This window comes from Epinephelus moara, chromosome 16 (assembly GCF_006386435.1).
Source record: "Epinephelus moara isolate mb chromosome 16, YSFRI_EMoa_1.0, whole genome shotgun sequence".
Taxonomy (NCBI): domain Eukaryota; kingdom Metazoa; phylum Chordata; class Actinopteri; order Perciformes; family Serranidae; genus Epinephelus; species Epinephelus moara.
In genome coordinates, this window is record NC_065521.1 from 40,656,166 (window position 1) to 40,683,641 (window position 27,476).

Here is a 27,476-nt window from a genome sequence, read left to right on the forward strand (position 1 = left end):
AAGGATTGAAAACAGTTATTTTGAGGTTTAAACTCATTATTATGCAGATTCAGTGAGGTCACATATTCTGATGGCTGTGCATCTAGCTCTTTACAGTTGAACTTTGAAATGAAAATACATCTGTCCAAATATTGAGGCAATAACAGAGCACCTGTGTTGATGTTTACTCATTTATTAAACAATGCATACATTATCACACAAAACGTTGTTATAATAAAAGTAATTTACAACATCTAAGGCTTTCCATTGTCATTGTTGATGGCCACACACACGCAGACAATGTGCAACATCGCCCCCTGCGGTCACAGATTCCGACGGTCACAGATTTCGGTGTAACACCGGAACGCACCAGGGCCTTTTCTGAAAAGATCCTGGTATGCGTTCCAGCCAGGGCCTTTTCTGAAAAGATCCTGGTATGCGTTCCAGTATGTTCCGGCTCAAATTAAGCACTGCTTTTAGCATTATATCATGTGTGTAGCCATCATGTTCATATTTTTACTCTTAAATATTTTTAAACAAATAAGCTAGAAACATTTAAACATCAGCTGGACACAGTTTTCAACAGACTAAAAACATTTTAGCGTTAGCTTACACTAGCTAGCTACAGCTAAAATCCGTTAGCAACAGTTGTCATCTCAACTGTCAAACTCAACATTCATCCGAAATAAGAGGCTCACTTTCAGTGTAGAAATACTGTTACAAATCCAAGTACTATATTTAAAATATTGGTCAGTTAAAAGTACATAAGTATTAGCACCAAACATATTATTGAATTATACTTATTGATGCATTAATGTGTACAACACTTTGCCAGTAAGGTTATATGTAACATATAATATAATGTACTTTTACTGCTGTGTTTAAATATACCATTATTTATTTGTTGATTATATTTCTTATTGATTGTCTGAATCTGTGAAGTTAAGGTTAACAAATAGGCCTATATGCAGGGAGGTAAAAATTAAAATATTCACCTCTAAATACAAGTATTTCAAACTTGTTCTTGAATAAATAGCCTACTGTGTTATATATATATATATATATATGTAAAATAACCAACCCTGGTCTCCCCTTACAATATTAGACTCTGACCTGCAGTGTAATAAAAGTACAAGTAAGTTCAAGCACTTCATAAATATATATTTCCCAGATCCCCTAATTCCCCAGATCCAAATCTGATCAAGCATCCATGGGATGTGCTGGTACCCCAGAGGTACCCCTGATCCATGGTGGGTCCTCCCTGGATCAGACTTGTCTCTGACATGTCATGACCTCTGAACAGTGTCCTGTGGTGTCTGGCACCAGGGTGCTGGCTTTGGATCATTTGAGACCTGTCAGCTGTGGGATGGGGAAACCAGCACTTCCCAAGATGCTCAATCAGATTGGGGTGTGGGAGATTTGGAGGCCAGGTTGACACCTTGAGCTTTTTGTCACGTTCCTCAGGCCATTCCTGAGCAGTTTTTGTGGTGTGGCATGGTGCATTTTTCTGCTGGGGGGGCCACTGCCATCAGGGAGTACCATTGCCATGAGGAAGGGTTATCCCACAGCGGTGTTTGGGTGGTGGAGGATGTCAGGTGGTATCCACATGAATGCCAGGACCAAAGGTCTCCCAGCAGAACATTGCATTGTAACAAAACAATCAATGTTACTCACTTCACCTGTCAGTGGTTTTAATGTTTTGTATATAAGCTTTGTTAAAATGTGGGCTTCACAATACATTACTTTACTTGGTGCAGCTGGTAAATATGGAGCTTTATATGTACTTTATCTGCTGTGGAGCTCGTGAATTTCCCATGGAAATCAATGAAGTTTAATCTTATTTTATAATACACCATAATTTGTCACAAGCACTGTGACAACCAACCTGTGTGACAACCAACCCTGGTCTCCCCTACAATATTCGACACTGAACTGTAGTGTAGAAGTATGAAGTACAAGAAAAAAGAAAACTAAGTTCAAGCACTTCAAACGTGTTCTTGAGAAAATGTGTTTCTTTCTACTTCTGGATAATGGCGGACATTTTGGCTAATGTTGTGCCTCTTTTTGACTGTTTACAGAAATACCTCGGCTGACTTAGAAAATGAATGGACTGTGGTTGTTGTGCTTCTGTGGCGCCTCCAGCGGCCACACGGCGCCACTGCAGAGCCAAACTGCATCTGGTCTTTGTGGGATCCAGGTTGTATGAATGAATGGAGAGCCGATGGTGGATCACAGAGGACGGCGAGGCGAAGCAGCGGACAAAATGTGTTTAACTCCAGCAGCACGGTGTGTAAAGTTCCCAGAAGGGGGTCCATCTGTGGATTTACTTCTTTAAATCATCTGGAGGAGTTTTTTTTTGTCTGTTTTTGGACCCCACTCCTGCACCGAGCGAGCTTCACCAACAGACGTTTGGACGTCGAGGTTTCTTCTTCGCATGTGTGCAGCCAGCAACAGGTTATTTCCAGCTTAGCTCGGACTCCAACTTGCAGCTGTGTCTCACAGCTTGTTACATGTGTGTTAACTTTTTCGTGGATGCGTTTTTGCCACACTTTTCCGTGCATTCACCGCGATGTGAGCTGCAGCTTTGTTGCTGCCACCGACCACAGACAGATCTCCACCGGGCTCAGGCGTCTTGTTTTTTTTTTGTTTTTTTTTGGAGGAAGCCGACCACAGAAATGGGAAGAAAATGCCATAGAGGAGCGTGCTAATTAAACATCTCTGGGTGATTAGCATTGGAGCCTGCAGCACACACACCGACACACGGACCTGTGAGGAGCTGGTGTCCGTGCAGGGGATTTTTTTGCCTGCATAGATGGTGCCAAACAAGTGGAGCATGAATTCAGTCCTGCACAAATCGCCACCAAGGAGCTGGCTTGGTCTCAGATTACGACTCAGTAAGTGAAGTCATCTGTATTGATCACCTTCTCCATATTAACACCAAGCTGCTGCACACTCACTTTAAACTGAGTCACCTGGACTCTTTGTTCTGTATTGAAACACCTTGTGTAAGTCACTCTGTGCACTCAGATAGGAAGGCAAGATGACTTTGATCTTCAGGCACCAGATCTTTGTTTAATGCCCCCTCCCCTCCCTCCAGTCATCAAAGTTAATGGCTGGATTTGGCAAGTGACCTGAGCAATTATCTCAGCTGGAGGCAGTGGTATTTTAGTTAGAGAGGAGGACAGTACACTCTGATCTGATGAAGGGTTTGTACAGCTCAGCATACACTCAGATGATAGATATTAGCTCTTGTAAATCTCCAACCAACACTATTTTATTGTATTTTCCCCCCAGGCCTGCCATCTGTGCTCTCTCCTCTCTGTTTCCCAGCTCATAATTCACATCAAAGTGGAGAATTTTAATATTTGGACTCTCCTAGGGCTGCAACTAACTATTATATCCCCAAGCAGGCATGTTTAAAGAGTTTGTTTTGGTCCTAAAGCCCAAAGGGAATGAGTTTGCAGTAACCGGAGACCAATACAGCACATTTAAGAAATTGGTACCAGTGAATTTTGGGAGTTTTTGCTTTAAAATTTGACCTTATCAATTAAAGAACACAAAATTGGTCGCCCACTAAGGGTTGGTTCTCTATCACAGGCATTATATGTGTGATGCATGCATTGTTGGCACTTCATGGGTTTATATAGTAAGTGAAGTAATCATGGAGTTAAAGTTTAGCAGCCGTAATTGGTTGAGTCTGGAACCCTTCAATGTTCCAGGCCACCGGAGTCTTAAGCCTGTCTTAAACACACTGGTCTAATCTGGGACCAGATGTCTTGTCTGGTCTCTGTTCACCACCAAAAAACAAAAACAGAGACTAGAAACCTCAGCTCTTGGTCTTTTGATGAACTATTAGGACGTTAAAGTGTCGGTCATCACAAAAGAAGACATCTGTAGAAAGGCTACACGGTGCTCTGGGTTAAATTAATGATTTCATGAATGTGGTTTGGTTGGTTTAGCTCATAGCTCAGCACTTTATTTTCCTCATTTGATGCTTTGATATGTTTGTGTTGAGTATTACTGGTGTCTATTGTTGCAGGTTAATGCCACTGTCAAGTTGTCTGTGTCTTCACAAGGGCCACTCAGTGGCTGTTGTGGAGCTTTACATCAGATCACGTGATCTTCGTCCGTCCACAGATGGATGATTGTCCTACTTTCGTGGAAATGTATATGCTCTTTTTTTTGTCATATTTGCACTCGAGGAATTTCTGATGCGTGCAGGCTCTAAAGTTGAGGTTCAGAGTTTAGTTTTGACCTTGGAAACAACAGTTAAGGAAAAAAGTCTCACCGCAAGGCCCATTTAGCAGCTGTTGTGGAGCTTTTAATCAGATCACATGATCTCTGACAGCAGGTAGCTCGCCAAGAAAGTGCTCGTAAAAATATCAAGCAAACATCCACTGAGAAATGCTGCTGAGAGGCATTCAAAATATTCACATTTTCTCAGATAGAAAAGTACTTTGAGACATATTCCACCAAAAAAAAAGACTCATAAGGTCCATTTAGTAGCACCTCCGGAGCTTTCTGTCATATCACAAGTTTGCATTGAAGTGTAGATGTTCAGATTTTTTGCACTTGAATGATTTTTTTGTCCATGTTTGTTTTAAAGCTGAGGTTCAGAGTTCATGCTTCAGCAGCATTTGAGAAACAATCTCCTTCTGAGGACCATTTAATAGCTTTATTAAAAGCAAGGCATAACCTTGATTAATTGAACATATGAGCCAACGCAGCACTGGCAACCAAACAGCAGTCAACGGAAAACACTGACGATAAAACCTAACGCTAAAAACACGGACAATAGAAGTGACGTTTTATGTCACACAGAAGTGACGTTGCTACTCCAACTACCAGCTGGCTTATGTCACGCCAGCGTTCGTATTGGTGTTTCAAATGGAAACAGAAAAATGTCTTGATGGTATGTCGGTCTTGGAGGAGCTTCCCAGTAGGCAGTTCCTCCTGGGGAGTTCCCAGAACTGTTTGGTTTCGAAAACGTCTCATGATGGTTTTAAAGCTGCAGTTCCAGGTTCATTCTTCAGTATTTAAGAAAACTGTCGAACCACATGTTTTATTTAGGGACGTGTTTAGTAACTGGTCTAGATCAGTGGTTCCCAACTGGTCCAGTGACGGGGTCCAGATTTCTCCTCAGTCATTAGTTAAGGTCCACACAGTTTATTACATTCAGCATCATTCTTGTTTGTCCACATCGTTGAGGTACTTTACTGTCTCTTCTGTTAGTCTCTCACTCTACAGCAGGAAACGGTACTTCACAATAAAAGCTCTGTGCTGGAAATTCACTGCACTTGAAAATGAGGGATGTTTTTTACAAAAGTTTGCGAGTCACTTCCTGTCCATTCAGAATGGACCCATGACACATGGTATATCAGTTTAGAAAACAGTCTCACCACCAAGTCTGATTATCATTTAAAAAATGACAATACCAGTACCAATACCAGTACCAATACCAGTTCCCTTAAAGTGATACCAGTGCTAATAATATACCTCATTCAATGTAAATGGAGTGGCGTGTAGTGTAGATACTTTGGAACGTTTTAGTGGCATCTCAGCACACTGAACTGCCAACTCTGTCAAATACAACGTACTTGACTTCATCACACCACAGACTGTATTATAGGTTGTAGCTACTGCTCCATAAGTGTGAGGTCTGTGCCGAGGATGGGCTAACTTTTAGCATCAAAATGCTAATGGTACCTCACAGTTATTTATGGATTTAACGACAGAGCTGAGCTGTTTTGGTGTCAGTTTAGATTCGTTGGGCCTGTTTAACGGCTCAGTGTTGGATGTTAGCTACTGCTGCTTTGTTAGCTCGTGCTAACTGGACACACTTGCCGGGAGGAGAGCAGCCCCGGAGACGGCCGAAACGGAGCGTTTGTTGATCCGATGGGGAGTCAGGACAGTCCAGGATCAGACCCCTCGGATGTAGACGTTTTGATACTACTTGGTATTTGGTCACTTTGGTCGATATGTTAAAGCTGTCAAGTAGCTGCTCCTGTGTTTTTGATCACATCACATTTTGAAATGTGAACATCTACAATTCAAAACAACTGGACCAACTCCCACCTGCTGGTGAAGGTGAAGCGATAAGATCGAAAGCTCCAGAGCAGCTACTAAATGGACCTTGTGGTAAGATAGTTTTCTTTAACAGACTTGTGGAAGTTTAATCTGAAAATACTGGAGTGTTTAGGTTTCCTGCTTCAGCACTCGAGCCTGACTAGACTGGTGTAATCTGGGTATGCCACAGTGTGTGTGTGTGTGTGTGTCGCCTGGCTCGTGGCTTGTTACAGTTCAGACTTCCTTCTTCAGACTGTCTCTCCATTGTTCCACTTTTTTCCCGGCAGTAATTTCCTTTCTCTTTTCCACTCTTTGCATTTCTGCCTTTTCCTGATGGCACTCCGGGGTCACAGTTTTCGCTCTGCTTTTGTTTTATTCTCCTTTTTTCTCTCCAACAGCTCAGGAATAATTATCCCAGCTTCTTGTACAATGCCGCAGCTCATTTTAATATTATTTGCACGACAACCTTTACATGTTTTATGAAGGCCCTGCGCTGCATTTAATATGGCTAACACGTCAGGCTCTGTAATAACTTTTTCATGGCTCTGGTGGTAACTCTGACTGTAACTGCTCAGAGACGGCAGGTTGTGCCACAGTAAATACTGCTCTGCTTTGTAATGCAGCCTGTTTTTTTTCCTCTGGTTGATTGTGACGTTTGAGAGACTGTAATGGGAAAACAAATCAAGCGCTGGTGCAGTCGTCTTTCTGGTGTCTGACAGATAATGTCCTTTGTTACATCTCTTCATATCTGTACTTCACTTCCTGTAGGAGCTCACTTCAGCAGGGAGCACTTACAGGTCTTATGACACAAAAATGCCTTTTTCATTTTATGTACAATTACCAGAGCTGCCATAGATGTGCAATAGGAATAAGAAAAAGAATATTGAACCTTTGATATCTGAACGCTGCTACCTCCAGCGTCACTTCCAGGTTACCTTCTGCTCTTCTGTTTGTCTTCAGTGTATTTTCTTTTTTTTATCAAGAATATTTGTATTCAATTTTAACAAGATTACACAGTGCATAATCAGGTATCAAACTTTAAGCATATACATGACGGGGAACAAAGCATGAAATCCAATCACAATCCTCCCCATTCCACTAACCCCTGATAACAGCCGGAATATCGTCAGTAGGACGCTCCTCCATCTCCTGAATGGTACAAAAAATGAGCTGAAAGTCAGGCTCAATATTAAAAGAGAGAAGGAGAGATGCCAATGTAAAAGGCAGGATCAGAATGATGGGGTACTTTATCAGAGTACACACTGACAGAAAGCACCAAGAACAAGAAACAAACACAAAATCTAAAGTTTAACTGTGAACTCTGGAAGTGTTTCAGAAAGAGGCCGCAAACCTTTTGGAATATGTTTATCTGAGTTATAAACTGAGTAGCGTATCTTTTCAAGACTGAGGCAGGACATAGTGTCCCTCAGACACTGGGCATGGGTGGGCAGGGCAGCATCCCTCCATTTGTTTACCGCCCGTCTGGCCAGCAGAGAGACGAAGGACAGTGTACAGCATTGTGTCGGAGTGAGGTGTACATCATCCTCTCTGGTGGTGCCAGGGAGGGCGACCGGGGTGTTGGGTTCAGGTCAAAGTTGAGGATTGAGGATAAGGTTTGGAAAACATCCCTCCAGTATTTTTCAAGGCTCGGACACGTCCAATACATGTGACTAAGAGAAACCTCACCTCTTGAACATTCGTCACAGCTAGGGGTCACATCTGGGTAAATACGTCAAAGTCTGACTTTAGACCAACGGGCTCTGTGCACAAGATTAAACTGTAACAGACAGTGGCGAGCACACAGAGATGATGAATTAACCAATTTGAAGATAGAGTCACATGCACTGTCCGATAATGACATGTTTTAATCTTGTTCCCAGGCATATTTGATTTTGTCAAGAGGGGCGTCTCTGATCTCCGCTAACCTGTCATAGATGGTGGATACTAAATGTTCAGTGTATTTTTTAATATAATTGCTTACTTAGACTTTGTTCCTCCCGTTCCTATTGGAACATTCTGCGATGAGTCCCTTCCACTTGCGCCGGTCCCTGGCGACCCTCCTTGCACCATGCCAGCTAACACCCATCTCGCTTAGGTCTTCCTTAAACGTCTGTCTCCACGTCTTCTTTGGCCTCCCTCTCTTCCTCTTGCTGCCCTCAGGCATCCAGTCCATTGCCACACTCGCTGGTCTCTCTCTTGGCAGTCGGAGTACGTGTCCAGCCATTCTTTTTCCCCTGTCAGAGACCATGTCAGACAGTAGCACCACCCCTGCCCTTCTCATCACCTCATCGTTGGTGATGGTTCTGAGGCATTGTCGATGGAAGACATCCAACATGTTGGTTTTTTTGATATAGTTGTTTTCAAATTGCTCTTCATATGATGAGTATCTAGCACTATAGTGGATAGTAAAACAGGGCTGAAACAGTTTGCATAATAAATTATTCTGCAACATTTTTCTTTGCAGTTTGTTAGTTGTTTATGGCTTTCTTGAATCATATATGATAGAAGAACCTGCTCCAACCCCTCAGATGTGGAGATGTGTTGCTCTCCTTAAGCCTGATTTATGGTCCTGCGGCGTACCTACAATGTACCTACGTCGTTGCCGTGACGCCGTCGTGAACCCTTTGAACTTCTCCGTCACTCCTTTTCGTCGCAGTGCAATTCACCACCAGAGCGGTAGGAGGCTGTGTTCCTTTCCTGAATGGTTATCATCGCCTCTAGTTGATTCTTTGTTTAGCTTCCGGCTTTTCCGGTCACAGAGAAATGAACGCGGAGCACAGACAGACGGCTCCGTCCGTATCCGTATTGAACGTTGAGCATAAATGGGCCTTAATACTGCAACATCTACATCGCAATAGAAGATGTTTAAAGATGGCGGGGATGGCGCAATCTGGAAATACGGAACCGGAAATGCGTTGCTACCAAGCAAACCAATCACAGCCCTCTCGGTCTGCGCTAGGTCTGCGTCGCCTCGATGTGTAGTTACATTTTTGGGGAGGTGCACGTCAGGCTACGCCGGGGGCTACGGGGAGCCTTCTGCGTAGCCACATACCCTACGACGTAGCGACGTCGTTGATTTAACGCAGGACCATAAATCAGGCTTTAGTGGACAGAATACAGTACGCTGTTGTAGTATAGTAGATTTGGGTTTTATAAAGGTTCTCCGACATTGTTCTGGGCATTTTTCAGTTTTTTCTGATTTTATAGACCAAACAATTAGATGAGAAAATAATATGTAGATGAACCGACACTGAAAATAATCACTAGTTGAAGCCCTACAGTAAAACTGGATCACCTCATCATTTTAACAACTACATTTCCCATGAGTCCATAGGTGTGCTGTCAGCAGCATGAGAGGTGTAGTTATTGGATATTATAATGACAAAAAGATTTTAAATCTCTGTGAAAATGTGAATTTTTTTTTTATCTGAGGCCTAAATTCAGTTCAACCCACAGTTAGCCGACTATTCAACGACTTGATCTCAGGAGCCTGATTTGACTGCCAAATTGTTGCAGCTGCAGGAAAATGTGGTTATGAGACAAAGAATTATTCCATTCGGGTTATATAGAGTCACTGTATGTTTTATTTTACAAATAATTGCTTGGTTCCTCCAAATAATTCTTGATATATAACCTAATTTGTGATAGATTTATTAATCAAAGCACTAGCATAAGAATGTGGCGCTCACGGAGTGTGAATGTGTCTAACCTGTTTAATCTGGCGGGGTGTCGGGCGGTCGGAGATCAGACCCTTGGCGCAATCCTGTTGTCTTCCTCTGGAACTGTGAAAGACGTCCACACCGCGACATGTTTTGCCCTCTAGACAGCGCGCTGCAGTTGTTGTTCTCTGTGTTTATTGGCAGCTCGCAAATATAAAGTGTAAAGGTACATGTAGCGCCACCAACTGTGTCAGGTGTGTAGATGCTGCCCTTGTTAAGTCAATGAAAGCAGTTTGGCGTCGTGTTATCGGTGCTGTTTATCAGCTATGATTTTAATTAATGGAATAATTTATCAGCCCAACATGTATCGTGCATCTCTATTATTATTTACATACTTCTATTTCATACTCTTATTCTTGCTTCTTATAGCCTAATTCTCTCTTCCTTACATTGGAGCAACTATGATGAATAACAGTTTCCCCTCAGGGATCAATAATGTATTTCTGATTCTGAATATCCCAATACACAGATAAACAGGTGCTGTGTCCTCCTACACTTCATGACAGTGTCTGTTTTGCAGTTTTGAGTCACAGATGAGGTCATTGTCATAAACGTGCTCACAGCTGGAGGCCAGTCACCCCCTTCTCTCGTGTATCTTTCCCCATCATCACTGTCTCGCTCACAAAAGACTCCCATAACACTAAGAAATATCTGACTGTAAACAGAAGCTGAGACTGTTATACTGCTCTTAACTTTTCAGCTCTTATTACTTCATATTCTCAGCACTTTGTATAGATGTTATTCTTATTTTTGTAGGACATTGCTTCACAACAGTAGACATGTTTCTTGGGTTCATATTTCAGATGGTGCACTGCTTGTTTGGCCCTGAGGGGGTTTTATTCTCTGTCCTCGTCCTACTCTGCTGATTTGCATCACCAGACAGAGAAGAAACTGTTGCACTCTGCTTTGCATTTTCATTTAATTTGCGTACACAATGACTTTGACCTTGTACACGCTCGTATATGTTGTCATTGGTCAGAGTTTATCTCGACATTTGGACTGAAGTCTCACTGATGTGCTCATGTTGGCTGTCACACCAACAGTGAGTGCAGCAGATAATTAGAGGGGCGACGCTAAGGTCACATACACCTTCTTTAACTTAAGAAACAAAAAGACAAATGTTTATTTCTGTGCACGTCCCTCCACGCTCATAACCTCCACCCTGGCTAAATGGCTGTTTATGTGCATTGCAGCCCTCCACATGACAATAACTGTACTTTTAGGGAATAAGTGTTTTTGATTCCTGTTGACTCTGTTATTGGCTCCTCAATGGCAGCCCCCACTGCAATTTGAACCAGATTGTTTCAATTATGGGATTATTCATATCAACAAGTTGAAGAGTGGCTGTTTGTCCCTGCTGGTTTAAGGATGGACAGTTAAATTACATGATGTGTCACAGCAGCTCTTGGTCGGGATGGTCGTGCACAACTTCTTCATGCAACAGGTTTCTGATGGTTAATACGTCGGTGTTTATGTTGTCATCAAAAGAAATATTAGAACACATCTGTTGATGATATGGTAAAATCCACCTGTTTTGTTTTTTTAAGGTTTATATAACTCACCCGTTTGAATGTCATTAAGGCTTAAAGTTACGCATAATTAAAGGCATGGGCGGTTTAAGTGACAGGTGGGTGCTATGCGTTGACAAGTAGCTACCACAGCTGTAATGCAACCATGGTGTAACCCCAGATTCACTGAGTATAGGCGTAGCTGTCACTATTTCAGTGTGTTCTCAGCTTATGAAGGTTATTTGTAATTTTTTGGTCGCCTAAACAAACTTCAGTGGTTGTACTTAAAACCCTTCAAGAAATCAGATCCAGTAAGTCCATTTTGTTTTAATGTTTTTTTTAACTTAAGTAGCACTAGCATTAGTATTATCACAGTTTATCATAGCTGTAAATGCACTGTGCTAACCAAGCTAGCAGCTAGCTGTAGTATTAGCTCCACCTTCTCGTCCAAATACGGTCACTAATGGCTCTAAAAAACCAAGATGGTGACGGCCAAAATACCAAACACAAGGCTTCAAAACGGGAGTCAACAAACCAATGGGTGTCATCAACAGGGGCAGATCTACCAGGGTGAAAATGCCTAGCCACCCCAGCTACCTTCCCAAACACTAACGGCCCTGTCTAGATGCAGTGTTTCGTTTGTCCATTCAGGGTTATTGTGAAACAACATGGCAGACTCTGTGGAAGAGGACCTGCTCCCTATGTAGATATAAACGGCTCATTCTAAGGTAACTAAAACCCAGCTTTAGGATTGGCTCCACCCTCTCATTCAAACATGGACACTTCTAGCTCTTAAAAAACAGAATGGCAAGGGGCAAATAAACAAACTTGAGGCTTCAGAATGGGAGTCAACAAACCAATGGGTGCTGTCAACAGGGGCGTATCTACCAGAGTTGCATAGGGTGGCTGCTGCCACCCCTAAAAAATGCCATGTCACTCCAGCTGCCTCAGATAAATCAGGTAGGCCTATTAGTGACGTCAGAAAATTGTCTTTTCTTGTTTTTTGGCATCACACTGTGCAACTATGGGGTAGGCTGCAATAATACAGTGCATTTTGAGAACCCTCTGTTGAATTGAATTGAACACCTTTATTGTCATTGTACTTTACAATACAGCAACGAACAAAATTAAGCACCAACTCGGAGAGCAAAGAGCCGCAGCACTCTCGTGTGCCACCACGTTAGCCTTTATTTCTACATATTTCTGTATGGTGATGTTGTTGAATATCATTTCTGGCCCACACAATTCAAGTATTGTTTAAAGTAACGGTTTTACATCCACATAAGTTTCTTTTTTTTAGCGGGCTATTGAAAAAAAACTACAAAGTCACTATTTACAGAATTTTGAGCTGTTGTACGTTATTTGAATGAAGAGAGAGACGAGCAAGACAGTCGACTTATTACTTTGTACACCGCTAAAGGCGCTGTGGTAACTGATGTCAGTCTTCTGTAGAGGCTTGTAAAGCTCTAAAACTTGACATACAAACATCAGTTTGCTGCGGGTGTCCTTGTTTTTCCGAGCAAATGCACTGGGACGCATTTAGATCGGAAGTCGGGAATACCGACTCGGAATTATCAACTTCCGACTTGCAATGGTTTGCAGCATAAGTACAGCCTCACAGAGCTGCTAGCATAGCTGCAGACTCTTGTTAGCAGCAACATGGTAGTTATACAGATGACTAAATGAGCAGGCACACACAGGCTGTACTTATTACTCTGCATCTGAGATGCAGACAGTCTGACTGGAGGAGGTTTTGGAGTTGCTCTTTGATGAAACTAGATCCAAATCTTTTGCATTTTTCCCTTTTAGATAACTCACACAGAGAATCTTAAACTTCTCCTAGTCTTCGTCTGCCGGCGAAGGGTTAACCTCGGCCCGTTTGATGGGCCACCTTGCTAAATATAACCCCAAACCTCCTCCACATGGGCACGCACAAGCCTTCAACTGCACTCCCTCTGTCAACACTCTGGCTCACACACTTTTTTTTACCCCACAGCGCACACACTCCAACAGGCTCATTTACAGTCTTGTCGTACTGCAGCCGCTCACACACTCATTTCTCAACACACCATTAATACTTTAGTGAGTGTGAGATCTGTTGAGAGGCCAGTTCATTCAGGCACGGCACACTATTGCATGCTATTTCTGTCTCACACTAAAACTAAAACAGAGGTGGATGAGTCAACTTGAGTTTTTGTTATGTTGATGCTCAGAGTGCAGCAAACATGTAATAAAGGACTTAAATGTCAAATATTTTAGGTGTGTTTACTGGCTACCTCTGCTTTATTAAAAGAGTGCATTGACATTTTGGGAAAAACCTCCATGAGGTGATGTTTGCTCTGAACTACTGGATGTCACATTTGGAAAAAGTTAACACTGTTATCTCTCCTAAATTATCTAAGCTAAAAGCAGCTGTGCATGATCTTAAATCTTTAGTCATCTTCAGTTTCTTCTTTTAGGAGGACGAGAAAGTCTCATGCAGGTGTGATTACAAATTATCTCCTAACATCTGGTCATTTAAAGGCACACTCTGCCAAATTCACACATGAAGTCCAGTTAAGTCTTCATGAGGTGTACTTTTGACTTTGAATAAATAACCCTGATGATGTCACGGTGATGTGATCTCAGGAAGCCTGCATTATAAACTGGCGGTGTTGGGTTTGGTACTCAATCTGTGGTGTGTCTCACCCCTGGCTCACACAAAAGTGTAACACTGGTTGAAACTAATCGTTGAACAGAGCCTCAAAGATCAGTTCGTGCAGAAGTGGCAAAGTGAGCTCAAACGTATGACATCATGTGATATTTATAGAGTATAAACAAGAGCTATCTGTTGTACGAAAACCAAAAGTACAGGTGGCGATTTGTAATTTTAGAGTAAACAACAATTCCTGGCCTGGATAGAACGTATACAGTGTGCAACCTGAATGTAAAGGTAGTGAATTCAGCACATTCTTCCTTTGTTAAAGTAACATTTGTTGTACTTAAGCTATGTCGTTTGCCATTGTTTGTTATTATTGTATGTTTGTGCTCCTTAACATATAATCATAGTCTTGAATCACATAAAATTAATGAAATGAAATAATTTAAGGGAGGGAGAGACGCTGTGCTGCTGCCAGAGGAACTGCTGAATGAGTTCCCTCTGAGCAGTAAAGGCCCTGACACACCAAGCCGACGGCTGGCTGTCGGTCAAAGTCGGGCCATCGATGAGCGTCTGTCGCCCTAGTTTTTGCGGTGTGTCCCGCACCGTCGGCACTTCGGCGTCTTTTCGGCCGATTGAGCATGTTGAATCGGCAGCGGAGCTTATCAGGGAGAGAGATCACTCCGATTGGCTGTTCAGGTTTTATTTCCTCGCCCCTGTAGTGAGTGAATCTGCCTGTAGTGAAACCGGGGCTAACTGGTGCTTCCTCCTCGGGCTCCACTTCACTCAGCTGCCCGACAGATCCGCTGCTTCTTCCCACTTTAACCTGAATATCCGCAGCATGACCGGGCGGAAGCACAGCCAGTTAGCCTCCGCTAGTCTCTGAGCTAGCCCCGGCTCTCCGTTTGGATCCAACTGGAGCACCGAGCCCTGGTTTGTTATTCAGGTTAAAGTGCGAAGAAGCAGCGGGTTTATCGGGCAGCTGAGTGAAGTGGAGCCTGCGGAGGAAACACAGGGACCGCCTGGATGTAATAGTCCGTGGAGGTGCTGCGGTGCTCAGCTGCACAGATAGGAAACCCCTCGGCTGACAGGATGTACCACTCTGTCACTTCGCTACTTTGTTCATCTCATGCATTCCTCAGACTTCCGGTTTCCCTTTTTGCGTTATTTCCTCTCACGCAGGCGCAGAACGTACGTGCTACTTGGCCGTCGGATGGAGTCTGTGTAGTGTGTTCAAATGCAACTGACGCAGGGTGACACGAGGCGACGTAGACAACGCAACAGTTGGTTGATTGTCGGTTTGGTGTGTCCGCACCTTATGTCACTAAAAGAGTCTGAGAAGTCCGGTGCTGTTCATAAAACATTCAGGACGCCACAGTTTATTCCGCACTGCTGAAGCTGCGCCTCTTTTTGGAACCACTGCGGAGTCGGTAATAATTTTGCTTTTTGAGCCATGCTTGTTGTTGCCGTGGGTAACAGTATGACAAGATGATACGTCACACCCCTAGTGTTGGCTTCATGTTTCAGGCCTGGAGGTTGCCACTTGGTTTATACAGCTATTAGCCTGTTACAGCGGTTGCAGTGAAAATGGTGCACAAAAAATGGCCGCTGCCCTGACCATCCTGCTTTGTTGATTTGGATGGGAATGTCTGTTCTACTCTATTTCTATGTTATTGGACCTTTGCTCTCTAACAAAGATTGGACCTCATCCTCATCAGAAAACACACCCTGTGCCAGCACACAGCTGCCAGATATGAGTTTGTGTTTTCATTGTAAAGAGTCCACATCTATATTAATGTAATAAGATTTTTTTCATGAGCTAAATGTTTTTTGTTTGAGATCAGCTCAAACTGCATATTAATGTCAGCTCCAGTGCCATGATGGAGGCCGGTACGTTCTGGTCTTCCCTTTTTATTAAAAGGTGATGTGATGGACGATGATGAAAGGGAAGGCGGTCCCATACCTCCTCTGCTTCCCTCTTTGTTTCTGCAGTAGATGGAAATTGGCCCTTGTATTTGCAGCCCAGTTCTCATGCTGCACGGCTGCTCTCTTCATTAAAAGGGAAGCCGCGTGCTCAAAGCTGCTTCAGATTATTACCATATGTCTGCAAAGCCTAGAGCTGAGCAGCAAACCGGCTCCCATCCTACCCTCTAATTTCTTATCCCAAAATTGGACATGTGGGTCGTTGTGTGTGACAACGTCCCTCCCTTCCCCCGGCCGGTGCAGCACATTCTCACAGTATTTCTTCTCCACTTTTAGATGCATAATAGCAGTGCATCAGCCTTCATGCAACACTGGGGAAAATATTATGCCTCAACTGGAGATATCTAACTGCATGTTGTTTTAACCCGTCTTCAAAGGTATTAGAGAAGTGGAAATTCATTGTCCCAGATAATCATCTCATAACGGGACTCCTTTTGGCTCAGTTGGTATTTCTCATCTCCAAGAGGCCAATGTGTGCATTGTACCTCCACAGAAATAACTGAGCTCCGTCAGCACAGAGCTGGTGCATTCATAAAAAGGAATAAATCTTTCAGGAGACATAAAGGGCGCGGGCACTAATTAATGCAGAAAAATGTCAGCCTCTTACGGTTTGCGCAAAACATAAAGAAAGCCCGCTCTGGATGTAGGAGGAGGTTTAAAAGAGATCTTTGTGTCACCCAGTCCAAAAGCCATTGGCCCAGATTGCCCGTCCCAGCATGCAACTCACCTCTGCATGAATACAACACTTGTCTGATGGAGTGGGCAGAAAGCCCCCCCATCGGCAGGAGATCCTACACAGGGCTTTAACATGAGCAGCTCGCCTCACACTCAAGTTTTGTACAGTTTGAGAAACTTTGCCACAGATGGAGGCGAGGCTCAGGGAAGGAGACAGCAGAGGACACTTAACTTGCTGCTGGAGATAAGTTTGCGACACCTTTTAGCAGTGGGGCGTCTGTAATTTAGTCAGGAACAGATCTCCTTAATGGATTAGAAGAGGGCAGCATTTGGTGCTTGGCAGGGCTCAGTAGGTGGCTTTCAGTGGATGAACTTAAAAATCTGGAGTCGACAGGAAGAGGCATTTGACGCTAATGTGGGGAGGCACGGTTTAGAAAGAAGCGTGGTCAGTAGTGTCACCTGTTGAAGCCTGGATGGCAGCGGTAAAGCTTAATCCAGGTTTAGAATTGATAATATGGTCCCCTGGAGATGTGATAGATTGTACTTGAGAGGCGTCTGTTTGCTCACTTGGACTTGCCTCGCAGCAGAGTCAGACTTGGACAGAAGGTTCAAAGCAAAGTGTTCTGTGGCTTATAGCCGGATGAGGTAATTGTGCAGGTGGGGTTGAACATGAACATATTGGCAGTTGGCATAGTTTAAAGTTGAGTTGGTCGGGTAAGTTTTATATTACAAAGATGGTTGATGAGGAGGGCGGTTTGATTGTCTGCAGAAGTTCAGGTTATTATGTTTTCAGAGGGGGGTCTGAGTCAGGTTAGACACTGAGATGAGTTCAGTTTCAGGGCAATGATTTAAAGAGTTAGAGTATATATTGGTTGAAGAACTCACGATGTTCCTGTACTGGAAAAAGCGTGGAGCGTATGAGCTGGAGACACTGCCACCCTCTCTCACCCAAGTGGGAATAGAGCGCTACTCCTGGTCGTCATCCCTGGACGTCATCCATGATCTGTGTGGTAAGCTGGGGAGCGGGGAGGATCACCTGACTGGATTTGTGTTTGTGTGACAGTGACAGTGACACTGAGGCTGGGCAGTGGACTGGTTTACATTTGTCTGTGCTTTTTATGTTTGATTATTGGCCATGACAGTTTTATTAATGTAGAATTTGGGTCACATAAATAACCTTACTTTTTAGATGACCCTTCAGACCATCAATGTTCAGTATGTTTTGCTGGAATCTCTACTTTTTATGAGTTTGCCTCCAGAGATGACAACCGTGGCCTGAGGTGTTGCGTTCTGGGTTGTCCATCCCATTCTTGTGAACGAGATATCTCAGGAACAGGAAATTTCCTTAAATTTGGCACAAACGTCCACTTGGACTCAAGACTGAACTGATTCGAATTTGGTGGTCGAGGTCACTGTGATTGTGCGCCCGTGCCATTTTTGTGAATGCAGTATCTCAGGAACGCCTTGAGAGAATCAATTCAAATTTGGCACAAACGTCCACTTGATTAGAATTTGGGGGTTAAAGGTCACTGTGACCTCACAAAACACGTTTTTGGCCATAATTCAAGAATTCCTGTGTTAATTATGACAAAATTTCACATAAATGTCTGATAGGATAAAATGATGATGTGATGACAATACATATCCAAAAGGTCAAAGGTCAACTTCACTGTGACGTTATAATATTATGCAAAAACACTTTTCGGTCCATTACTCAGCACCATAACTCAGGGATCATAGGGGAGGCTTCATGAGTCTGGACAGACATGCTTGTAAACAGCAACTTGCCTTGTTAGCAGAGGCATACAACCGCAAAGCGATAATTGTAGTTTTGTTCTGTAATTAAAAATAGTTGTTCCCTTCACAGCAGAACAGACTGTCCATTTAAAGTACTCATGATGTGCAGGTATTTCTTCTTGTTTGTAAACAACACTGATTGTTGATTGGGTAAAGCATTGCATGAGACCGGACATTAAGATAAAGTTGATGAATACTTTTTTTGACTCAACTGCCACTTTGGTCCAGACTGAAATATCTCAACAAGTATCAGGTGGATTGCCATGAAAGTTTTGTACAAACTTTCACAGTCCTGAGAGCATGTAGCCTACCAACTGTGGTAATCACCAGACTTGATTTACCACCACCATGTGGTTGACATTTTTTGCTTTTAGTGAAATGTCTTGACTTTGAGTTTGGATGGATTGGCATGAAATTCATGTTTCAGTCAGGATGAAATGTAATAACTTTGGTGATCCTCTGATTTTTCATCTGCGACATCATCAGGTCAAATGTTCAGTTTATATTTATGCCTCTGTGTTGAGTTTGCATGTTCGCCCCGTGTCAGCGTGGGTTTCCTCCAGGTACTCCGGCTTCCTCCCACAGTCCAAAGACACGCAGGTTAATTGGTGACTCTAAATTGTCCGTAGGCCATAGGTCTCTATGTGTCAGCCCTGTGATAGTCTGTGACCTGTCTAGGGTGTACCGTGCCTTTCACCCAATGTCAGCTGGGATAGGCTCCAGCCGCCCCGTGACCCGCAGGAGGATAAGCACTTAACGGAAAATGAAAAATGAAAGGATGTGTTATTAGATCTGGATACCTGACCCCAAGATGGCACCTTTTCAGTCCAGTGGAATTTCTCCTCTGGTGTATATGCCAAGAAAGTTTTTATCTTCCGGGTTAATACCATGGTTTGCGGCCCACTGAATATGCGCAATAGCATTTCGCTCCACCTGCAAGTTCCTGTTTGGCTTATAGACTTTACATTGTGATGACATCACAGATGTGTAAATAACTTTTCTCAGTTTCAAGCAAGTTTTAAAAAGATAAAACCTCCACAGATCAAAAATTAATTGCAGAAAAAGTCATAATTGACCTTGTTTACAGTTCAAGGTCATGTCAACAGTTTCACAGATGTCTCTGTTACAACAGTGCTCTCTTAGGAACAGGCTGTTTGTGCCACACTGGGAAAAATCGGAAGCAAAGCTGAGTGGTGTTCCTGGCAAATGTTAGCATGGTAACGTGTTAAACTAACCGCTAAACATCAGAATGTTGGCACTGTCACAAGGTTTCCGCAGATCTTTGAAATTCATGCAAGTTTGTAAATGTGAGTGCAAAAGTCTCTGCCTTGAAAGTTTCTTAAAATAGACAGACATGGGTCACTGAAAATGCTTGAATTTATATATTTTGTGCAACAATAGAAATTAATGTTCTTTTGATGTGTTTTTACTTAACGTTGGTAAATAGGCTACATTCTCCTGTCTGGCCTGGAAAGTCCTTGAAAAATCCTTGAATTTGATGTTAAGGAAGTCGTGGGAATCTTGATGTTAGCATTGCTCTACCTAAATTCAGTCACACAGAGCCGCTGGCTTTAGACTCTTGTCTTGATGGTTTGGAGTGAGCTACAAGTTCTAAACATGGCTCAGTTTTACCTCTGATATCATGGTGAGAATCGGTGTATTTCTAACATTATTATTCCATTATTCAGCACAATGGAAAACGAAATGGAAACCTTGTGTGTAGCTGAGTCCTGCTCCACTAAGTCTCATCCTTAATCATCTAACATGACGTTCAACATGGATCAGACATTACTTCACAGTGTTGTATGTAACTTTCCTGCGAGCACATGATCTGGTTCACTTGCACTTTTCAGCTCAGGATTTAAGCACCATCATGGAAAGGTTTTTTTTTCCATTGCTCTGTTCTTCCGTGGAAAGCACTCAGTGACCTGGCATGAAGACAACCTCACATGAGCGAGTAGAGAGGGAAAGAACGGATGAGACCGGCTCCACAGATGAAATATTTACCACCGAAGAAGTGCATAGCTGAACTGAAATGCTTCCCTGTCTCCTCTCAGTGCTTTTTTTGATGTGGCACAGGGGCACTTGCTTTCCGCTGTGCTGCCCGATTTATGCCATTAGTGAAGGGGAAGTGATAACACAGGGCTGGGGAGGAATGTTCTTCATCCTCTCCTCTCTGCCAGCCAGCCTCTTGGAAATCCGGCTACTTTCTGGTCAGCTTAAGGACGGTGCCTGCTGAGGCAGACCTGTTTGGCAGAGATGGAAAAGAGGAATGCCACAGAGGGAACAGTGAGGCTTTGATCCTTACCTTTTCACCATCTCTGTAATTAAGCCCTGAGCTTCTACTGAAAACATTTACCAACTCTGTTGGAGCACTCAGATGAAAGATACTTTTCCTTTCCCTAACACAACAGAACCTAACTCAGAGCTCACTTTTCTTGTCACAGCTGTTTTGTAACACCGTGAAACTTCAGTGCTTTAGTGCTGCAGGTAAATGTTACAGATTTACAGTTGTTGCCTTGTGAAGCATGAACAACAAGGTTAGATGCTTACACACTTAGTGGTCCTCTCTGTCGTCTCACTGTGCAGCAACTGATCTGTTTTCGTGCCTTTTTGAAACCTGCTTTCTTCCTTTTGCAGCAAGTCATCATCAGCTTTGACTTTGTGTGTCGAACACACCTGAAACCATGCCATGTAAACCAATAATAATAAAAAAAAACAAAACAATGTATGGATAATGTTCAATACATAGTCATTTTTCAAGAAAAAAATATGAAACATTTTCTGGTTCCAGGATCTCAAGTTAAAGGTTTTGCTGCTTGTCTCTGTCATGTATGATAGTTTAGTGAGTATTTTGCAGTTTTGGACTGTTGATGTGACAAAACACTGATACCTTGTGTGAATTTTGGGTGAACCAGCATCTGCAAGAGTTAGTGCACCAGTGCCTGTGAGAACTTGTGATTGCTGTAGGGGCCAGATGCATAAAACTGTGTTGAATCACGGCTAAAACTATGTTTCAAAGACAGAATTGTGCATGTGGATTCTTTTCGTCAGACTTATAAAGTCGCATGTTCACCAGATGCTTTTTTATAAATCTAGATCATTGTGGAGCTGGGCACACATGCATGAGCCTCGTGCAGTTTGCCATAGATAGACGTAGAAATTAGGGGTCGATACAGTTAAGTATTGCAACATTTTTGTGTGACAATATCGTATCGATACACCAAGTATCATTTTTTAAAATTATTTAAATTGTTAATATGACAAATACAAATTAAACTTTAGGTAGCCTACTAGAATAATGTAATCAATTGCTTTTTCAGTCCACTCAATACAGTTTGCTGCTGCGAAAAAATGGCTGACAGATGTTGACAAAGTTTTTGCTTTGGAGACATAATTTACAGTGGAATAAAGGTAATGAATTGCAGTATATGCGTCAAAATTCAGGATCAAAGCAAACGGTCATTAACGGGGAGATTGCAGCTCAAGTATAAAGAATGATGAAATCCATCACTTAATAATTTTAAGTTTATAAATGCGCCTTTGTGCACGCTGTGAAACTGGCAAACAACGTGGCAACAATGTTTTATTGTAAAGTTTACATCTTTTACCTTAATATTTACCTTCATATTACCTGCAGCAATCACAGCTAAAACCTTGTGTACATGCATGAAATTCACACATTCACACCGCGCATTATTCCTTTAAGCATACTAGTTAATGTGTGGAAAAAGGCATCCACATTGTTTTTGTGCGTGTACATTGTTTATGCCTCAGGTGTCTTCCATTTTCTTAGAGCTTTTTGGGAAATAAACCATGCTTTAATGTAGTAATGCTTTAGTGATACTGAAAAAGACAGTATCACTAAAGCATTACTTTGATAATGTAAATGTTGTATTGTTATTTATTTATTTATTTTTTTACCTCTATCACGTCTCACCAACAGCAACAAATCTGTATATCGCGTGTTGTTTTGTTCTTAATAAGGACATAAAATCATAGCAGGAGACTGGATGTCGACTGGCATTTTTTTGACCACTTTTAAAAACACACGAGTAAAGCATTTGTTGAAGTGTCCAACATGAACAAAATAAGGTTGTTTGGCGAGTCCTAATTTGGCCAGTCCAAATTATCCTCAGTGTACAAGCACACAGTGAAATTCCTCAGGTCATACTTAACCACGAGTTCCAGTAACAGCAAAACATGGCTCTATTTTTCTTGGAATTTAGCACCAATAAAGCCCATAAAAAGAATAGAGTGACACAAAAGGCCACGGTGTTATATAATAATCAGCTTGACCAGTTACTGTACCTTGTGGCATTATAATGCCCTTAAAAATTCAAGATATGCAGTAATCCCCTCATGACCCCTCTTATAAATACGGTGACAGTGTTTTGGGTTTACCGTCATGTAGACTGCAGATACTCATGGAGAGGCTTGAGAGAGCTGTATCTTCTCTTTGACTCTAAATAACTCCAAAGTGAGTCAGCAGAATAAATTAGATATTATTTGTTTTCTTCCATCTTGTAAATTGAAACTTGTTGACTGCTCCTCCACGCCTCTCTGGAACAGTTTACACTTGTTGTTCTGTGGTTTTCAGTTTTATACGTGGGGACCTCGGGTTCGCTCAGATGTGGTGGAGGAGGGAGAAGGATGCAGGGAGGGGGCAGGAGAGTGTGTGATGCACATGTGTGTGTGATTTAACCACTATGGGGGTAAAACAACATTAAGCAGGAGGGCTGTGTCCTGCCCCCGCTGCCACCGAACCCTCAGCATTAGAAACAGCTGCAACCTGCTTGTGTTGTAACGTCTGCTCACTGGGACCGGACTCATTCACCTGTAGAGGAACACTGTGGGGCTTCAGTAGCAGTGTATCTCCTAAATGATTAGCACTGCTGCTGTATAAAGCTCCCCAAGCAGCCAGAGCTCAGGATGAGCAAAGATTATAAACTGAACACCCCCCAATCAGAGTGCTAACCTGATGTCCAGCTCACCTGCCTGTCCGGAGTGCAGTAATGCCGTCTCCGTCGCCGTCTAAATGCTGCAGTATACTCCACTGTTTTCTGACAGTGTTTACATTTACCTTGTGCCTCACATGACCAACATGGCATCTTCATGTATACCAGCTCTGTCTCGTCTTTATTTCTACAGGATTTGAGTCGTTTTGACTCTGAGACTGGAAACGCATGGTTGATTAGGGGAGACTGGGGGCAGTTGTAACCTTGTTTGGTTTTGATGTTGTTACCCAAAAACTCCTTGAGCTATTTGGACACAATGCCGATAGGGATGCACCGATTTAATTTCTGCTTAGCGTTAGATATGGAGACGGATGGAGCCTTCTGTCCGTACTCTGCGTTCATGTCATCCGTACTTGTGCACGATTCTTGAAAGCTTACGAATATGGTTGAAACAAAGCAATGCCACTGGAGATCTTGGAGGCAGTGTAGCGCAGTTCAAGCGAAATACGACCGTAGAAGATGAAGAAATTTAAATAATAACAGAACAGAACAAATCAGTAATATAGTCAAAATAATTCTCCGTCCACATGTCAGGATGTACAAGGACTTGCTGCGTTTATAGGTACAATATGACGACCTCCTTCACACAATCTATTTGCTGGTTCTATGCCAACATAAAGGACACATGGAAGTATGAGGACAGTGACATTTACGTTTGAAATAGATGTATGTATTTTTGTACGTAAAGGGAGTATTAGGGAGCCTTTATGTCTCGTTTCCACTTACGTATGTGACCGGTGTCCATAGATCTATAAATATACAGATTATGCCTCTAGTGTCCAATGCAAGGAAATGCATTTGTTTATGAATGAATAGAAAATTGGTAAAAACTTCCTGTAGCCATGGGGGAGGGGCTAATTTTGACAGTCTTTCGCCATCCAGTATTTTGGAATATGTGCTTTGAACATTATCAGGACAAAAACAGGACCCATCAGGTACATGGCATGTTTTGCGAAATATTTCGTTAATACATATGAACAGCAGAACGAGTCATAATGACAATCTGACTTTATATAACTAAGATAAGGTAAGATATACTTTATTGATCCCCTAGAGGGGAAATTCAAATGTCACAGCAGCACAACACAAAAAGAAAGACATTAAATAGAATAAAAATGAATAAAAAGATAAAATAGAATAAAACTGCTACATAAAGATGAATAAAGTGACTAAAAATGGCAGACAAAGTGTTGAATAAAACTATATTTTATAGTTCTATTTTATAACTATATAACCATATTTCAGCAGCCCACCCATTAACCAGAGTCTTCATCCTCACCTGCCTTTCTTCCCCTCAGAGCATCCTCACCTTCTTGTCTACTCATTCCACGTTTATGTAGTCTATGGTCTAACTGTCTGTCTGTCTGCTACCCCGGCATGTGCTGATACGGCTATCTCTTTGCCAAGTTTCCCAGTCCGTATGCCATCCCGCCTGCCTGCCATCTGTGCTTGTCTCCCGGGAGTCTTTTCATAACTATCTCCTGGCATGGAGATGTGCATGTTGCTTTGTGTACAGGGTGGAGAGGAGAGGGGCGGAGGGGCTCTCAAGAACATCATGTGAAAATGAGAAGCGGAGTTGAAGCCTGAGCAAACAAAAGAATAAGCTCACCCCCCCCACACTTCATGTGCCATGATGAGATCTCACCAAATAGAAGGCAGAGTGAAGCATACTTATCATTCCTCATAAAAATGTGTGCTCGACTCGGCCTCTCCCCACCTAAATATGGATGTCTGGTGAGGCTCTGAGGGAGGTGGAGGTGTGAGAGGAGATGAATAGTGTAACAGGGATGATGAGGTGATCGAAGACCTGGTTGAACATTTTTGGGGAGTTTGATATTGGATTGCATCCCAGACCAAAGGCCCTACCTTATGAAGTGTAGCCAATGTCAACGTTAGTTACAGACCGATGCAGTTGTCCTTTTCACAGCCAGTGCCCATGTTGTCTAAGTACTTGTGCCCATCTGTGCGCCCATGGGCATGAAGGTCTTAAACAAGCAGCAGCCTCAGGGGCTGAAAATGAAGCCAACATGGAAGTGCCAAAAACTGAAGTTCTTGAACCAGTGATCATAGTCCAATGTATCCCTGGAGCCAGAGCGGGTGACACTGAATCAAACTTAAAACTGCTGGCTAAGTATAAAGATGGATTCAGTAAGATTGTTATTCACGTTGGCGGTAATGTCACCCGGTTGCAATCGGAGGTCACAAAAATTAATGTTGAGTCGGTGTGTGCATATGTAAAAACAATGTCAGACTCCATAGTTTTCTCTGGACCCCTCCCAAATCTGACCAGTGATGAGATGTTAAGCCGCATGTCATCATTCAATCGCTGGCTGTCAAGGTGGCGTCCAGCAAACAATGTGGGCTTCGTATATACAGTAAGTGGCGAACTTTCTGGGGAAAACCTGGTCTGATTAGGAGAGACGGCATTCATCCCACTTTGGATGGAGCTGCTCTCATCTCTAGAAGCCTGTCCAAGTTCATTAGAGAGTCCAAACCCTGACAACCCAGAGTTGAGACCAGGAAACAGAGTCGCAGTCTTACACGCTTCTCTGAGCTTCTTCTTGTGCAGTTACCAAGCCATAGCCTGAGGTTTCTGCCTTTTGGGGGGAGGTTTTCCTTATCCACTGTGAAGGGACAGAGGGATGTCGTATGCTGTAAAGCCCTCTAAAGCAAACTGTGATTTGTGATATTGGAATTTTTAGTCCGGGAGGTTGCCGCTTGACTTCTAGTTGATTTTGTCAACAGCTTTTTCAAACTGCTTGTTTTTTTCAGTGCAGCAGTCCAGAATTTAAAGGTATGACATTCACAATAATATAAAACAGACAAAACATTTGAAGAACAGACATTTGGTGTTTGATTTTTTGCTTGATAAATTACTTAAAATTGTTGTTTAATTCTCTGTTGCTACGTGGCAGCACAGTGGTGCACTGGTTAGCATTGTGATTAGCATTGTCACCTCATAGCAAGAGCCCTTCTGTGCAGAGTTTGCATGTTCTCCCTGTGTCAGAGTGGATTTGCTCCAGGTGCTCCAGCTTCCTCCCACAGTCCAAAGACATGCAGGTTAACTGTTGACTTTAAATTGTCCATAGGTGTGAATGTGAGTGTGAATGGTTGTCTGTCTCTATGTGTCAGCCCTGTGATAGTCTGGTGACCTGTCCAGGGTGTACCCCGCCTCTCGCCCAATGTCAGCTGGGATAGGCTCCAGCCCTGCTGCAACCCTCAAGAGGATAAGCAGTGACGGAAATAAATGAATTTACTACGTGATCAAAAGGCACTAGAATGCTTTTACATTTCTGTTATAGCGAGCACACAAAGATTTGACAGTAAGGAAAAAGTAATGCAAGAACCCTGAGTCATTTCCACATTTAAACCATGTTCATAGTTGCATGATAGTTACGAATTGTGGAACTTGAGATTGACAAGAAGTAAATCTTGCGTGTTCAAGTGAGCATCATTTCAAACTCGCCTGCGCTGCTCTGGCTTATTTATGGGTGCCTAATGGGTCTTTGCCCCCAGGCGGTGTCTCTCTGTGGCGAGCAGGCCAGCAGAGAGCTGCGTAGATGGGATGCTCCACTGTCTCTTTAGTGTGCAAGCTCATTGTCTGCTGTCACGTGTGTTTGTGTATAGTGTGTGTGTGTGTGTGCTTGTGTTTGCTTTTGGCTTAATCAGCAGTGCTGAGTTCAGGAATTCCAGTTCATCAGAGAGAGAAAGAGGGAGAGTCAGCAAGATATGAGCAAGTAGGAGAGAAGATGGAGCTCCAGCAGATAATGGAGTGATTTTACAATACAGCAGGATGGTCAGGTAGTAAAAAGAGGGATTTAAGGGGCTGAGGAGAGGCTTGAGTTTAGGACAGTGAGACATGGAGTGGATTTGCGGTTAAACTCAAGTTTGAATCAAGGAGAAGAAACACATAATGTAACCCATGTAGCCACGTTCACTTGTGCTGTCTCTTCTGCTCAGTGAGCTAAAAGATGACTCGTCAGATTAGTTGTCATGGTGCTGTTACTCTGAGGAATTTGCTTTTCACAAATCCACAGTTTCTGCATCCATTGTGCCAAATCCAAAATGCTTCCACACATTTATATCTCAGAGG

The 27,476-nt window shown here is 42.8% G+C and overlaps 2 protein-coding genes across 2 annotated transcripts in view; one reads left to right on the forward strand and one right to left on the reverse strand.

Moving 5' to 3' along the window:
- The window catches only part of LOC126403491 (telomere zinc finger-associated protein-like), a 202,092-nt gene that overhangs the window by 21,278 nt on the left and 153,338 nt on the right, over nucleotides 1-27,476 (reverse strand). The window lies entirely within an intron of this gene.
- plekhg5b (pleckstrin homology domain containing, family G (with RhoGef domain) member 5b) overlaps nucleotides 2,186-27,476 on the forward strand; it is a 109,956-nt gene continuing 84,665 nt past the window's right edge. The window contains exon 1 of the mRNA XM_050066167.1: nucleotides 2,186-2,873. Coding sequence (XP_049922124.1) covers nucleotides 2,792-2,873 — 82 coding nt within the window. The 5' untranslated portion in view covers nucleotides 2,186-2,791. The remainder of the gene's footprint in view (nucleotides 2,874-27,476) is intronic.